The sequence below is a fragment of the Alligator mississippiensis genome, chromosome 3, assembly GCF_030867095.1.
Source record: "Alligator mississippiensis isolate rAllMis1 chromosome 3, rAllMis1, whole genome shotgun sequence".
Classification (NCBI taxonomy): domain Eukaryota; kingdom Metazoa; phylum Chordata; order Crocodylia; family Alligatoridae; genus Alligator; species Alligator mississippiensis.
The window spans coordinates 239,966,037-239,980,902 of NC_081826.1; the positions used below are offsets into that span (position 1 = coordinate 239,966,037).

At 39.4% G+C, this 14,866-nt stretch overlaps 1 protein-coding gene across 3 annotated transcripts in view; it reads left to right on the forward strand.

Moving 5' to 3' along the window:
• Positions 1-7,325, forward strand: part of MCTP1 (multiple C2 and transmembrane domain containing 1) — a 559,099-nt gene extending 551,774 nt beyond the window's left edge. For all 3 annotated transcript variants that reach the window (XM_059725021.1, XM_059725023.1, XM_059725022.1), the window contains 2 exons: positions 4,008-4,105; positions 5,252-7,325. In XM_059725021.1, coding sequence (XP_059581004.1) covers positions 4,008-4,105; positions 5,252-5,323 — 170 coding nt within the window. In that variant the 3' untranslated portion in view covers positions 5,324-7,325. The remainder of the gene's footprint in view (positions 1-4,007; positions 4,106-5,251) is intronic.
• Positions 7,326-14,866: the final 7,541 nt, after the last annotated feature.

Below are 14,866 nucleotides of genomic sequence, written 5' to 3' on the forward strand. Positions count from 1 at the left end.
GCAATAGACATTGGTTATTGAAGTTTAAACTAGTCACTTAAAATGCAACAGGCAAATCTTAAAAGAAACTTAGGAACCCAAGTCAAATCTTCTGGCACTTCTGCTATTCTCAAAACCACCATTCAGCTGTTGCCTAATGCCTTCAGATATGACTGGAATTCATATTCCTTGTAGATCATAGAACCAATCAGTGCCACTGGCTAAATCAGTAGAGCCCATTTACATAGTAGAACCCAGATTCTCTGCAGGTTAGTCTCCTAATCCCCTGGGAGGATAAGGGTTTGCAAACTAAGTGGAAGTTATAGCCATAGCAAACAGGGAGAAGGTAGACCACAGTGGTGCACTGGCTTTTTGCTGTGGCTTTTACTTCAGAAGGCACTGCTTCTGTGTTTTGCTGCGCAGGACTGCCGCTGTGCTTTAGCAATGGGAGAAATAGTGCCCTTTGAAGTAAAAACCACAGGAAACAGTTGAGCAGCTTTTCCTTAATTCATCAACTGACTGAGAATTGGACTGGTTGCGAACCACCCAGATACAAATGACCCAGGTTCTTGTGTATAGTGGAACAGCTCCAGTGTGAGAGGCAGAGAGAGAGAGACCCTGCCCAAATCAAGGATTAGAACTTCATTAGATCAAGGATCTAAATCAAGGATTAGAACATCCTAAATCCCAGAGGATTGCTCTCACCATTAAACTATTGGTCGAGTTGGATTGATATGTTTCCAGTTTTACACAGTTGGTAAAAGAAAATATACGCTACTGAATCAGCGAACCTCAGTGTGGTAGCAATGAAGTTTGGTGCCTGGGGCAAAACTCACAGTGGTAGCCCGCCCTTGTCCTGTGCACGGATCCAGGGGGCACATGCCCCCTCCCCACCCCACCCCCATGCTTGCCTGGGAGTGCCTGGAGTGGCAGGAGCCACTTTTCCCACATCCCTGTGCCCCGCCCCAAATGAGCCGCTCACAGTTTCATCCTGTGGCCCACCCCAGCTGGGCAGCTCCTGTTGGTGCCCCTTCACTTTGGCAACCAGGGTGGCCACTCCACTGATCCCCTCCCCCCGGGCTGTGGCACTGGCAAACCTGATTCTAGATCCAAATTGTAGGAGATGGGTCAGCCCTGCCCTTTCCTCTGCAATTTCACTGTTGGCTAGATTAAGGAGCTCCCTGTTCAGCTGGCTTCTGAAGACCATTTCTTTAAGTACCTAACTCTTTCTATGCATTAGCTCAGGGCTAAGGATTTTAGCTGGCACCAGATCTCTCTTAGGTTAGGTGTTGCTGTGCTAAGCAGAGCAACACCTAAATATCCTTGATGAGCTCATTAAAGTCAGAAGCCTGTTTCTGAAATGGATGCCTCCAAATACATTACTTTTCTATTTGTTGTTTCTAGCCTTGCTAGTGCAGATTCACTTGCTCATCTCATTCACTTCTCTTTCATTTAAAGACAAACACTCATTTCTGTTTGGCTTTTAGGGATATGATGGATGGCCACCTCTAAGAAAGCACTGTGTGGGCTGCTTTGGAATGCATTCTCCCAAGCTCCTCTGTTGGGAGGCAGCTTTTCTCCTTAGGAAAACTCCTCCATGCTGTGACAGATGACACTTGCATGGGTCTATCTTTCTTCTCCAAACCCACTGAGATTCTGTCTCTCAGACTCCCTATCCCAAGGGACACTTTGTTTTCTTTTCCAGCCTCTTTTTCTCTGCATAAACTTAAGGAGTTCCAAACTTGTTCAGTGTGGACCAGAGCAATTAGGCACTATCCCTGCAGCTAATACAGTTACTTCTATGGAATAGTAATGTTAAGAAAATATTGATTTATTTGACCTGGTTTATATGAAGCATCTTAAACTTTCTCGACAAGGATTAATTGGACCCTTTGCTTTTACTCTGCACTTCCTCTCCCCTTAGTCTGTTTTATTCTTACCACATCACTACTTCTGTTTGCCTGCTGCACAGTCCCCTTGTTTGGCACTTGTTTTTGTATAGTTCCTGGTTCCCTTCTTTCCACCATATGTCCCCCAGTTGCCTTATGTCCCATTGATGGTTCTTGCCGTATTCTGCCTCCAGTCATGGAGAGTGACCATCTCTTCCTTCTGTCACGGAATAAAGCCAACAGGAGGAATCTAGGGTTTTTTTCACCTTAATTTACAGCTACTTTTACAAGCATCCAAATTCTTCTCATGGCATCAAAGGCAAGCTGACACCATGCCAGTACCCGCCCATTGACCACAGTATGAGAAAGTATAAGAGAGGCATTCAGTTTGTCAGTAACATGGAATGGGTTGGGTCCCCTGAAATGGATACATCTGGGCTTCAGGTATTCTGCTTAATGACTGGAATTGTACTAAGAGCTAAAATTTAAAAGAATGCAGGAATCATCAACCTAAGCACAACTTCCTCCTCTCCTCGCATGCACACACAGGAGACTTCTGTAAGATGGCTGATTCACTGAATCAGTTGGCAAGTGGGGTTACCAATGCCTGCTATCTATGTATTTTGTCAAGCGGGTGAAGTGTCATGTTCTGTCTAGGGTTATATATAGGAGACCTACCAGCAAAATCTGCTTGGAAGACGCACTGAATCATCTCATCTCCCATATCATCTGGCCACAACCCACAGGGCATTCCCTGTATGTTTTGAGATTTGATCTCTGCTTACTTTGCGTAGTAGTAGATCTGGTTGTTGTGTGCCCCTTCGGGCCTTATGTCAGTTATATTGTTCCCATAGGCTACAAACTTACAGTATTTATTCAAATAGAAGATGACCCTGATTATAAGATGACCTCCCAATAAATAAATTCAATATATGGAAGATTTGTTCCAGATATAGAATCTAATGATTGGAGGTTTGCCTTGAATTTGTCCCCCTCCCACTAGTGTAGCAGGGAAAATAAATTTGGGGGTCAGGTTCCCCCTTGCTCTCTTTTCCCCTCAACCTTTTTTCCCTAGCAGTCCCTTCTCCCTCTCCTTACTGTTAGGCACTACTCTTCCTGATCACAAGAAAATGAGGAGAACATTTGAAAAAAATAACTTTGAAATTGTGCTAATTAGCCCCGACTTAAAATTGGGACCAGTATTTTTGGGATGCTTCAAAAATATGCAGATGAGGTGCAGGGCAACCTGGTCTGACTTCACCTTATGGAGGGTGGGGCCACACTAATAATATGTGACAGACTGACGGGAGGTGGGGGTGACGGAGGGATTCTGGGTGAACTGTTTGGAGCCCTGTTTGATGATGTTTACCAGGCATTTAAGGACATTTAAGGAAACAGGACTTATTGAAAATGGGATAGAAATGCACAGCTTAGCTGTGGAAGTAAAGAGGAATAAAAAATGTATGCAATGTAGTGGCTCACCATGACTTGAAAAAGAGTTGGCGGTGAGGAGTGCACTTAAAGGGCACTGTCATATGTATTATTCAGATGGGCTGCACTAATCTATCCTTGTAGGTTCCCATGTTTGCCCATACGAGGCTATTTTTTTTTATAGTCATGCTCAGCATTGTCTGCATTTAATCAGTTTCATAGTTGATTTCCATTCCCGAGCACAGGCTGCTTTTGGCATCAGTTTAATGATAGCCATTGAATTTAAAATGGTTTTCTTGTATGCAAATGTAAGACGGGGGAGAGGGGAGCATGCTGATTGGAGAGAAACACCTTATCTTGTATTAGAGTAAATATAGTATGTTCTACTAGGGAAATCTTATGGAGAGATTCTGAACCACAGTCTTATAATGCAATAGCAGGTGTAATTACATTTTCTTTTGTAACTTATTCCTGATATCATGTGCTTGGTACTTCTGATCTTTGATTACTGATTAGAATAAACCAAAACAGCTTTTCTTTTGTGGAATAATGATCAATTCGTTTCTCAAAAATGATCAACCCATTTCTCAAAAATTAAATAGGTCTTAAAATCTCTGTCAAAAGTTTGCCAGAAATGTGTTTTTTAATAACAATATCACACTGAATACACCAGAGACCTTAATAACATTTGAACTGTCACTTTTTCAGGCATCAATAAATTTACGAAGAAACTTCGAAGTCCATATGCAATTGATAACAATGAGCTACTTGACTTCCTTTCCAGAGTCCCTTCAGATGTACAAGTGGTGTGTATATATTTTTTTCATTCTCATCTAGGTGTCATTTTAATATAAAACACTATTAATCCTATATTATTATGTGTTGATTTTTAAATTGTGTTTGGACTTTGCATTCTCTGGGCCAAATACATTAAAACTCAAATAAGAGGGTAAAATCCAGTTAAACTTAAGCAAGTTTGCTGTACTTTTCTGGTTGAGGAGTTTGTTATTGCCATGGTTGTGCCTTTGAGGATCCTCAGGGGCAAGCAGTAAAAAAGAAGAATGTTTGGGAGATGGCAGTGGGTGACGGAGTGTGTATTAACCAACCTCCAGGGATTTAGGTGAATATCATTGGAGTACTGTACTGCTGGGTTTTTTTGTAGGAAGTGCTGCTGCCTGAGGCCATTAGCACCTGAAGGGAGGAAATAGGAATGTCAGATAATGAAAGGAAATGCAGTAATGCAGAGCCAGTGGCAGGCTATTTTGCCCAGCATCTTGTGGTAGCACTGTAAAATTTAAGATACTGCCACCTGTTTTTCTAAGGTGAGAATTTTTGTTTTGTTTGAGATTTGGGGTGAAGTCACTATTTTTTTAAAAAAATTAGTGTTAGGTGTGCTTATATTGTGGTACGGGATCTTTGATATGAGCTCTTAAGTATAAAGGCAAATTAGAGCATAAATCAGTACTTGTATTAAGAAGCTGATTATATTTTCAAGTGTTTTCAGATGCTGGTTTAATTTAGACCTGGTGTGAGTACGAGTTGTATACACTAGATCTGAATCTAGTCCCTTCCATGGTGAGCTAAGTTTAAGTCTGAGAATGCATTAAAAAAAAGCAAACAAACCCAAGAAGCAGATTTGAAGGAATTTTGTATCCATTTCTTTAAAGTGGATATTGTTTATTTTCAATGTAAGATCTTGGAGGGGGGAGAGTGTTCTTTGCTAACATTTACATCAGTTTGCTGTTTTATTTCCTGGCAGGATATTCCTTATGCTGTTTTTCCTCCTTACTCCAGATCTATCATTCCATTGTTTTTGTATCCCAGCTGCAGATCCCACAGTGTGTGCATGGAGACAGCACTTTTTCTCCCCAGGAAAAAAATAAAACTCTCTCATTCTTTTGCTAGTGAGTTGCCACCTGACCAGTTTCTCTCTGAACATTGTGTTTAAACAGGTGCAATACCAAGAACTGAAACATGATCCCAGTCACAGCCCAAGTAAGAGGAAGAAAAACAATCCTGGCTAGCCAGCTTCATGTTCTGAGAGGACTAGCGTCTGCTGGGGGAAGATAAAAGGAAAAGCCCAAAGCCTAAGCTGCACTTCCTTTCTTTAAGCTTTTTATTTTGCCTTTTTATCCAATGGAGAGAATTTGTAAATATTGTACAAAGGCATTTACCATTGAAACTATACTTACCATTGTAGAGACAAATTTGATGAAGGTTTAAAGTATGGCTTATGCTTGTGTGAAAAGCTTATAAAAAACATAACCCATTACAAGAATTAATGTAAAATAATAAGTGGCAGATATTTTGTAATGTAGAAGAAGGCACATATAAATAAATATTCAAGTCACGCTGATTAAATCTGCAAAAATGTAAATTTAAATCTGATTCAAAAAAGGCAAGTGAAGTTTTATTTGTGAGCATTAATATTTGTATTCTGTAAGTCTCCATTACGCTTTTTCTATGTTTATACATTTCAAGAGAAATACAGTGCAATGGAACCTACTGTACTTCAGTTTTATCAGAAATCCTGAACTTTAGATCCCAGTGTTAACATCTTGTACAATGTATTCATGCTGACTAGGACTGCTTGTAAGCTCATGAAGTGTATACAAAGAGTGAATCCCTTTCTGGGACTCCATTAACTGAAGAAGTTACCTGCCACTTTTATCATTCCATCGTAAGATTTTAAAATACATACATCTCTCTAAAAATACTGCCAGGTTTGTAATTGCATATGTAACTTTTTATATGTACCACTGATCTTAATTTGTACCAACTAGTTTGCACCTGACTTCAGTACTTTATTCGCTAAAAAAAAAATATTATCACTCTAAATCCATGTCGCTTCAGGTGTCAGATTATGAACACCATTTGTGCATATACAAATTTTAATACCAAACTTACAGAAAATGTTTTTGCTTTCTAATTGCAAGGTCATATTTTAAATGCTTTATGGTATATTTAATTATGTGTTACCCATGTGAAATATAGTGTAAAAATGCAGTGTGGTAAAAGTGATATTACAGTTTATTTCTTTAGTTAATTATATAATTGGTTCTTCTGATACAGCTGTGCCCTATTGCATTGCATGTAAATTCAATGAAACATACAGAAAAATGGTTTCTATTTAAAATATTTTAAATAGTTGTGGGATAATAAATTCTTTGGGACGTATTCTCACATCTCTGCATGGAGAGTTATACACCTGGCTCTCCATATAGCAAGTTGAGAATATATTACTAAGGGCCTCATTTTATGTCTGCTACTTAAACCTCCTTGTGATGTCAGAGGGAACTTGGTCCAAGTAAAAACTGCAGGACTGTGCCCTCAGTAACTAAGCCATTCATGACCTACCCTGTGAAACATCTGGGTTTTTGTTGCAATTGCTGAGAAAGTTTGTATTGCAATACTGTAACAATACATTTTGATAAAGGATACTTAGAAGGAGTATGCGGGGAGTTGAATGTATATATTAATGTCTAAAGAATTCTTCTTTAGCTGCATTGCTTTTTAGAACTATTTTGAAATTATTTTTATGTTAAAGATATGTTGCTAATTATTGTTTCTTATAGGAGAACTATTTTGATCTTTTCTGTTTGTACAAAGCTCTTGAAAGAATGCCAATCATATTACCTTTCTGTAGAAAGGCTCTGACCTAAATATGCTCTAGATAGATCATCATGTTATAGTGATCTATTTAAAAGGCATACATACCTATCCTGTCATCATTCATTGCTGAAGAACAATACACCATTAACGATGTCAACCTTACTAACGACCTTTATTGATGACTTTTGTTTGCAAGAATTTTCAATTTGATAATGTAAAAAATTGTTCTGCGCGACGATGTCTACAGACTTCCTCTGATATACTGCAAGCCTTGCACTCTTTTGCTATAGTCCATCATTCTATGTGAAACTTCATGTTTGTTTAGCTGTACTAAATTTTCATTTATTTCAATGATAGTGTCTAACATATGTCCATTTACTGCATTAAACACAGACACTTTTATGTATATCAGTATTTTAGGTATTTGGCAGCATTTTTCTTTGTTATCCTACACCCACATGTTCCTACGCATTACATGGTGAAAGACATATCAACTGAAGCTGAATGAAAACTTAATTTTTCAGTATTGAGTGTTATTTCTCAGGATCAAAATTAAGAGGAGAGATTCTAGTGGTGGTAGAATCTACCAGTTAATAAAATTATTTAAACTATTTGATGCCTTCGCTATTTACAGTCTCACTACATGCAGAATGCATCAAAGCAACACCACTGCCTTAAATGCACCTTCACGGGATTACCTGCACCAGTAAGAAAACAATTTCTTCACCAAAATGTCAGTGATTTGGTTATGAGTCCATTCTCTCTCTGCCATATGTTCAATTTAAGGCATGATGGAAGTCGGCCAAAATATATGGGGCACATTTTGTTGAATAATTTTGTGGCTGGTTTCCCATTTTGTCACACTATTAATTGTCTGAACATGTGGCCAGGTTACTATTTAAGTTGTTATTAAGTTAATCAGGTCTTAAGTGTAACATCTGCCAGGAGCCTTAGTCAGAAGGACTCTGGGTTGTTGTATTCATAACTCCACGACTAACTCAGAATATGAACATTACTTGGGCTGTTTCACTTTGCAAAGAAAAGAAATGGTTCTCACAGTGGTATTATGGTTTTAGTGAAAGGTGCTGCTATAGTGCAGGTAAGATTTTGAATAATTTTTTTTCACCTTATTCTGCAGAAAGTTTTGTTATCTTTGAGTTCAAATGTTAGTGAAATAAAAATGGTTTAATTTTAAAAGGCCCCATGTGCGCGTGGTAGCAGTTACTGTTAAATTTAACTCCTGTGGTAACTTCAGGTGGTTAATGAAAGAGTTCAGAGGACTACCAGCAACCAGGCAAAATGAGATACATAGTGACATCATGAATAGGAAAAAGTATACCCACTTCCCTAATAAAATAGTAGTATACCAAATGATAGTCAATGAAGCTTTTCATTCACTGCCATTTAACAAATCAGTGAACAATCTAAGATAACCCTGTTAATCCCTCAAGTAGCAGTAGCTTCACCGGCTGTCAATAAAAGCAGCTCCCTCCCATTTCTCCTTAAACTGCCCCCCTAAGAGAGGCTATGTTTGCAGATGCATGCTAGCTGTTTTTCATTTTGCGGCCGGCAAAACTTCTGAAGTAAGAGAGAAACTTACATTTTCTTTTCCCAGGGGAGGCAATTTCCAGATCACTTTGCAAGAATCACTTGCATCAAGTGAAGGTAACTAGAGACAACTCTTTTTTCGAAATGGCAACTTCTAGGCTTTAGGTAAAGGTTTCCTTTCCCTTGCCTCCACCAAGATGAATTCTTTGATCTTCTACCTTCTCCAAACTTTTGAGACCAGAACAGGAATTACAGGTACGGGGCAATGCAAACTGGTGGGAGTACTTACAATAACTTCAGTCTAACCAAAAAGAAAAACACAATATAAAGGACACTGATCTTCAAATCCCTGGCTCTCAGAAAGGGATGCGTTTTTTAGGCCGTAAATGGGAACTGTATAAACATGAACAAAAAGCCGCCATTATATTTCTGAAAGCACTTGCAGAACTGGGTGGAAGATAAATATGGCTAAGAGCATGAAACAGTCGTGTTTAGAGGGTTGGGGAAGGTGTTTGGACAGCTAGAGAAAGGAGCTAACAGGAACGGATCACCCAAGTCCTTAGAAGCTAAAAAAACGAACAGTGCCAAGGAGCAATATCACTAGTTTTGATAGCCTGCAGGGTATGTGAAGGAGCCAGACAGGTGAGAGCATCAGGAAAAGCAGGTGACTTGCAGCGAGATTCATACTAGGTGCCATACAGCCTTTCCATTACAATAATAAAACTGGAGAATTTAAAGTTCTTGTAAGTTATATTAGCTCAATAAAATAATTGTTGAAAATGCTTCTGAACTGAGGGGGTGGGTAAAAAAACAAAAAGTCCTGAGCCACTTTGCCCAGACAAATCTGGAAGTAAGGAAAAGCTACTTCCAGCCCCTAAAAGTTACTAGCACAATATCCAGAACAGGTTAGAAAAACAGTACTGTAATCCTAAAGGATGAGAAGCTCTTGTTCGCCAAGGCAAAAGGGTGCTTTGTGCAGGGGAAAGGCTTCTCTTGGGCCCATCTTCTTGGACACACAGGAAGCAGTGTATGAAGTGATCATGTGTAACCTTAACTTATTACAGTAATCCTCTTGCCTTTCCCTACTCCTTCTAATTGTGGCCTGTTCTACAATGATGAATGCTTTGGAGCAGGAGCTCTCTTTAATAAGTTATTGTTGCAGCTTATATAGTGCTATTGGGCCAGCTATTGGCTGGGGCCTCTTGGTGATACTCTTAATAGTTATAATACTCTAACGTAAGTAGTTATAATACTCTAATTAATACAAGTAATTCTGCTATATTTGCTTCATGGAGAATCTCTTATTTAATTCAACAAAAACATAAACATGATTCTGTCTGTGTTGTCGGAAGAATAAAGACCAATGGTGTCCCCTCTGGCAGATGTTTGTCCTTCCACATTATATAGTTATATGTTTATTTCTGTTGTTTAGGGTGGCTAGGAGCTGCCTGTGAAACTCTTCAAGATTATTTCAGGTAAAAATTAGTATAGAAATTGAAATGATTAGACTTAAAATGTATCTATACCATTTCAATATAAAAGGAAATATATCATGGGGAGGGGCGGCTTATGCATCTGCAGAACATAAGAATTAAACTACTTTTTTATTTGGACTAAAATATACTAATACACAGAGTCTGTACTGTAGTTAACAGGACAAATGAATTTGCTTGAACTGATTTCAATCAAATCACAATATTGCATTTTATTTTGGCAAAGTTTAACAAAGATTTCAAGAAAAACAGGAAAGCTGTTTTCTAAAGGGTGTTATGGTCTTTAGCAGGACCTTGTATTGGAGTCACAATACTTTAGGGGTGGATATAAGAGGGTTATTCTAATGTAGGGGTTGGCAACCTATGGCCTGTAGGCTGAATTCAGCCTGCAGAGCCATTTTATCTGGCCTGCAAAGTCAAGACTGGTAGCATTTCACTGGCCAGGCAGTGGCTGGGTGGTGGGGTAAGTGGCAGCAATGGCTGGATTGGAAGGGCTGGCATGCCTTGGACAGAATTTGATTTTACTCTGCCATTACTGAAGCATTGCTGCCCTCTGTACTAGTGAATTCTCCAGCTTGAAACACGTATTTTCCCCTTGCAGTAGTCTGGTCTTGTGCTAAGTCCTATTGCTCCTAATTACTTGCAGTGATTTGATTTTTTTTTTTTTTTTTTTAAACAGCTTGGCCCTTTTCTCTAGAGGGCAATGCTGAAGCTGTGCTTTGACCACACTCTTTCCAAAACAAACATAATGACATTTAAAAAGAAAATGACATTTTAAATGGTTTACATTTGTAGCTGATGTACAAACTGTCAAATGCCAGGAAGTTCAAAGTTGGGTCTGCTATTTAGATTTTTAATTTAAGCTGAAGGGAAGAGGGTGAGAGATCCTCAGTGATGTAGTGCAGTGGCAGGGAATTGCGTTCAGCCCGTTTGGGGGACAAGCTGTGGGGTTAAGTGTCCACCAGTCCTTCAGATCACAGGATCACTGTGCAGCCTGGCACAACTGATGGTAAGCAGGATGATAAGAACAGGATTATTGCATATGGGGCTTTAGGTGCACTGTCAAATCTCTACACGGAGGCTTATATGTCTGTCCTTGCTACTCTTGGCTAACATTGGTGTATTAGTCCCTCAGTTTTCATGAGCACTAAATTAAATGATCCATTGGAAAAAGGAAAATAATACCACACATTAAGGTTGAACTATTTTGAATTTCCTGGATACTGTCTGTGTCTCGGCTTGAAAATTAAACCCTTCTTTGTACTTGATACACAGTCAATGAAAGGTGAGGTGCAGTCGATGTTTGATAGTCTAGACTGTTCCTATACTGATACATTGTATTAGTTTGAGCATCTTCAGCTGACACTCTGCACATCATCAACCTTTTACCTTACACTTCATAGCTACCTAACACATGTGCACACACCAAGCAACACCCTGATCTACTGAAAATAACTCAATATTCAACGTTTGGAGAACTAGTACATGCACACACTTATTTTTACTCGCTTACCCTTTTCTCAGTGACAATCTACGAATGAACTTTGGTATTTTTCCAAATGCATGTTGTTTGTTCAAAACAGTTTCACAATCTTGGATTCTTTCACAAATTGGATCTATTTGTGCCATGTCCTTTACCAAAGGTAAACAGACCTACGGCAACATTTTTCAAAAGCACCGAAGTCCCCTTGACTTTCAGTAACTTGGGGATCTTTGTACACCTAATTAACACTGTCACTTCATAGAACCAGTTAACCTGTCCACTGTACTATGTCCATGTAGCAGCACTACTGGTTTGGAAGCCAGTCTGTACACAGCGATGTGGAGACACCAGTGCCTTGCTTAGGGCTATGCTGCAAACTAAGTCACTAAGTAACTTTTGAAAAACAACCTTAATTGTTTCTGAATGGCAACAATGCCAATCTTTCACACCGAAGTCTGGCCATTTAATTTCAGTTATGGAATAAATAATATAGCCTGCTACCAAATTCAAGCAATTATATAGTCTATGTAAAATGCTGAACTAGATAAAACATTTTTTGAAACACAAAATTAAGAGCCTTTGGCTCTGAATAACCCATAAGAGAATGGGATGCAATCAGCCTTGATAAATGAAAAGAAATGGAAAAGCCCAGTCTGCCCTTTGCTTGGAGTCTCCACAGAGGTTTAAGTAGGGTGACTGGTGGCACTTCCTTTCCCTTTCATTATTCCTATCCAGTTGTTCTGTATGTTTTTCAGGGCAAAGGTCATATTTCCATAAACCATCATGTGTGTCTCACACGTTGTAAAAAGGATTGTGTGAAATATTTAGGCATTAAAAAATCTGGGTAGGATAACAAGGTAGGAGGTAGCAGTTCAAGACTTTCCTCAGAGTGGGGGGACTCCAAGCTGCAACCTCTCTCCCTCCTTCCTAGGAGAACATCCTACCCAGTGGCATTTCTAGGATAGGGCACTTTCCATACTCAACCCCTATGTAAAACATATATTACTGTACATGCACATGTATGCTTAAGTGCCCACACACATACAAAATTCAAGGTTAAAATGGAAACAGGGTTCAAGAGGGAACATTGTTTTCTAGCCTGATGACTACTTTGGGAGTGTGGAAACCTGGTTCCTGCCTTTATGTATTTTACATTAACCACTGGATGAACCACAGGGCAGGTGTGAATCCCTTAAGGGCAGGGGCAGCAGACTTGGTGCACAGGCCAAACCTGCAGTTCTGAAAGAGGGGGACAGGTGGGGTGAGAAGGGAGGGGTGCAGCAGTCTTACCTATACTACAACTCCTAAACAGTTCCTGCTCAAGCTGCTGCTACTGTTGCCATGTTCTCTGCTGGTCCTGGCTGTTGTTCTTAAAGCAGCATCTGCTGCTACCAGGCACTGTTTTGAAGGTGCCGCTCTGGGTAAGCCATCAAGCTGCTCCTGCTGCAGGGCACAGATACCAGGGGGGCAAAGGGCACCCCTTCTAATTTGGCAGCTGAGACAGATGCCCCTCCCACCTACCCCTAATTACACTACTGCTTAAGAGAATAGAAAGATCTTAACCCAGATCTTCCACATCAGGGCCAAGTGCTTTAACAAACAGTCTCCTGGATAAAGTGGGGTGACCCATGTCTTAAAACACAAGAGTGAGCCTTGTTCTGTTTTTGAAAGGCACATTGTAAGCACCTACCATCAGGTTTTGGGCTACAGATCCCAAGCAGATGGAGGTGCCTCTTCATACCCCCGAGTAAAGGGCTATGTTTGAGAGAGACTGTTTTTTCCTCTGTTTCCTATTGGTTAGTGCTAGGCACCACTGTGTTCAGGGTGATGACTACAAGGCAGCTTCTGTGCATTTGTTTTGGCAGCGATGGATACCATTTGGAGACGTGTGCTATACATGGAAACCTAGATGCCTTACCACAAGTTTCCAGATTCCATTGTGGGAACAGCTGAGCCCCAAAAAGATTTGGCCCTGCACATTTACCCAACAGATCTGTATTTCTGATTCATTTTGTGATGGTGATTCGACAGTTTTCATTCTGATTACTATGCCTGTTTAGAAAAGGGAAAAATATTCTTAGAAATTATAAAAGGCAAACATTTACAAATAGTGACCATTCACCTACTTCCAGTTCTTTTGAAGCAGCTCTTTTTTTTCTTTCCAATCACCTCCAAAGGCATGAGATTAGCACTCTTTGACAGGACAGACAGTAAACTTGCAGTATTACTCATGGCTAGCACTCACTGTAGGCAAACTAGATAATACAATTTCAAAGCCTTTTCTCTTAAACCTGATACTGCTGTAGTACAATACACATTTGAAAGCATTTTTTTCTGGATTTGTCAAGAAAAAAGAACCTTAATTTAATAACAGTAGTGCACTCCCTACAAATACATCTATGGTAGAGCCTTTGATAAGTGTGCCCGCCGTTTAATCTTATCAGTTCCCTCCCTGCTTTTTTGTGTTGAGTTTGAAAAGACCCATCAGGGAACAAGTAATTCTTCATGTTCCATGAACACTCCTAAAATCAGAAGGGGCTGATAGAGAAGATATGTGATCATAAATCCACATGGTATCCATATGAAAAAGTTCAATCTTTAGCAGTTTAAGAGCCATTATAGATAGCATGTCCCCCACACAGAGAGGGTCTGCTTTGAACAGGCTTAAACTAATGATTGGTTGACCACCTCAAACTGCCAAATCATATTCCTTCTCAAAGAAAAAAATCAGTACCTTTAGAGGTATTCTTGTGACATGTAAGATAACACATAAAACCTCATTTGAAACTAACCAAAAAGCACCCTAAAAAGATCAGAATTTGTGTTAGTACCACACCATCAATGAGAAGCAGAAAATGCCAGTTTGAAGAATAAATGTGTAACTGGAACAGTGACAGGTTTAGCAAAAAAATCACTATTAAAGCTGAAAAGAATGTTTATACTGGTCTGGTTAGGTAACAGCTATATTTATACTAGAAAGAAATCACTGCATCACTCCCAAATCTATCTTCAATACATTTTCAATTCAACTGTTGTCTGAAAAAAGATACCTGAATATTGTTGTTTTAGCACAGATTAGGAGAATCTGATCAAAATGTATGCTATTTGTAAATATGTGAGCAAAGTCAGTTTTGTGCTGCTTATAGCAAAATAAGAGGCCCTCATCGAGAGATCCTTTTTAAGCTATGAAAAGCATAAAAGATCAATTATGAGAGCTGAGAAGTATTGTTCATTACTTTAGACTTTATTTAACTATATGAAAGTGCCCAGCAATGACAGACAACATTTTGGGTCATGCTCTCCAAGACTAACAAGCTTCATAAAGTGGCAGTTGTTTTTGTTTTCATTCATTTACATTCAAGATTAATAACAGCTTTCTGGTGCCAATAGAGTAGTACTCCACGGTGGGGTTTTTGATAGAGAAAACTCCA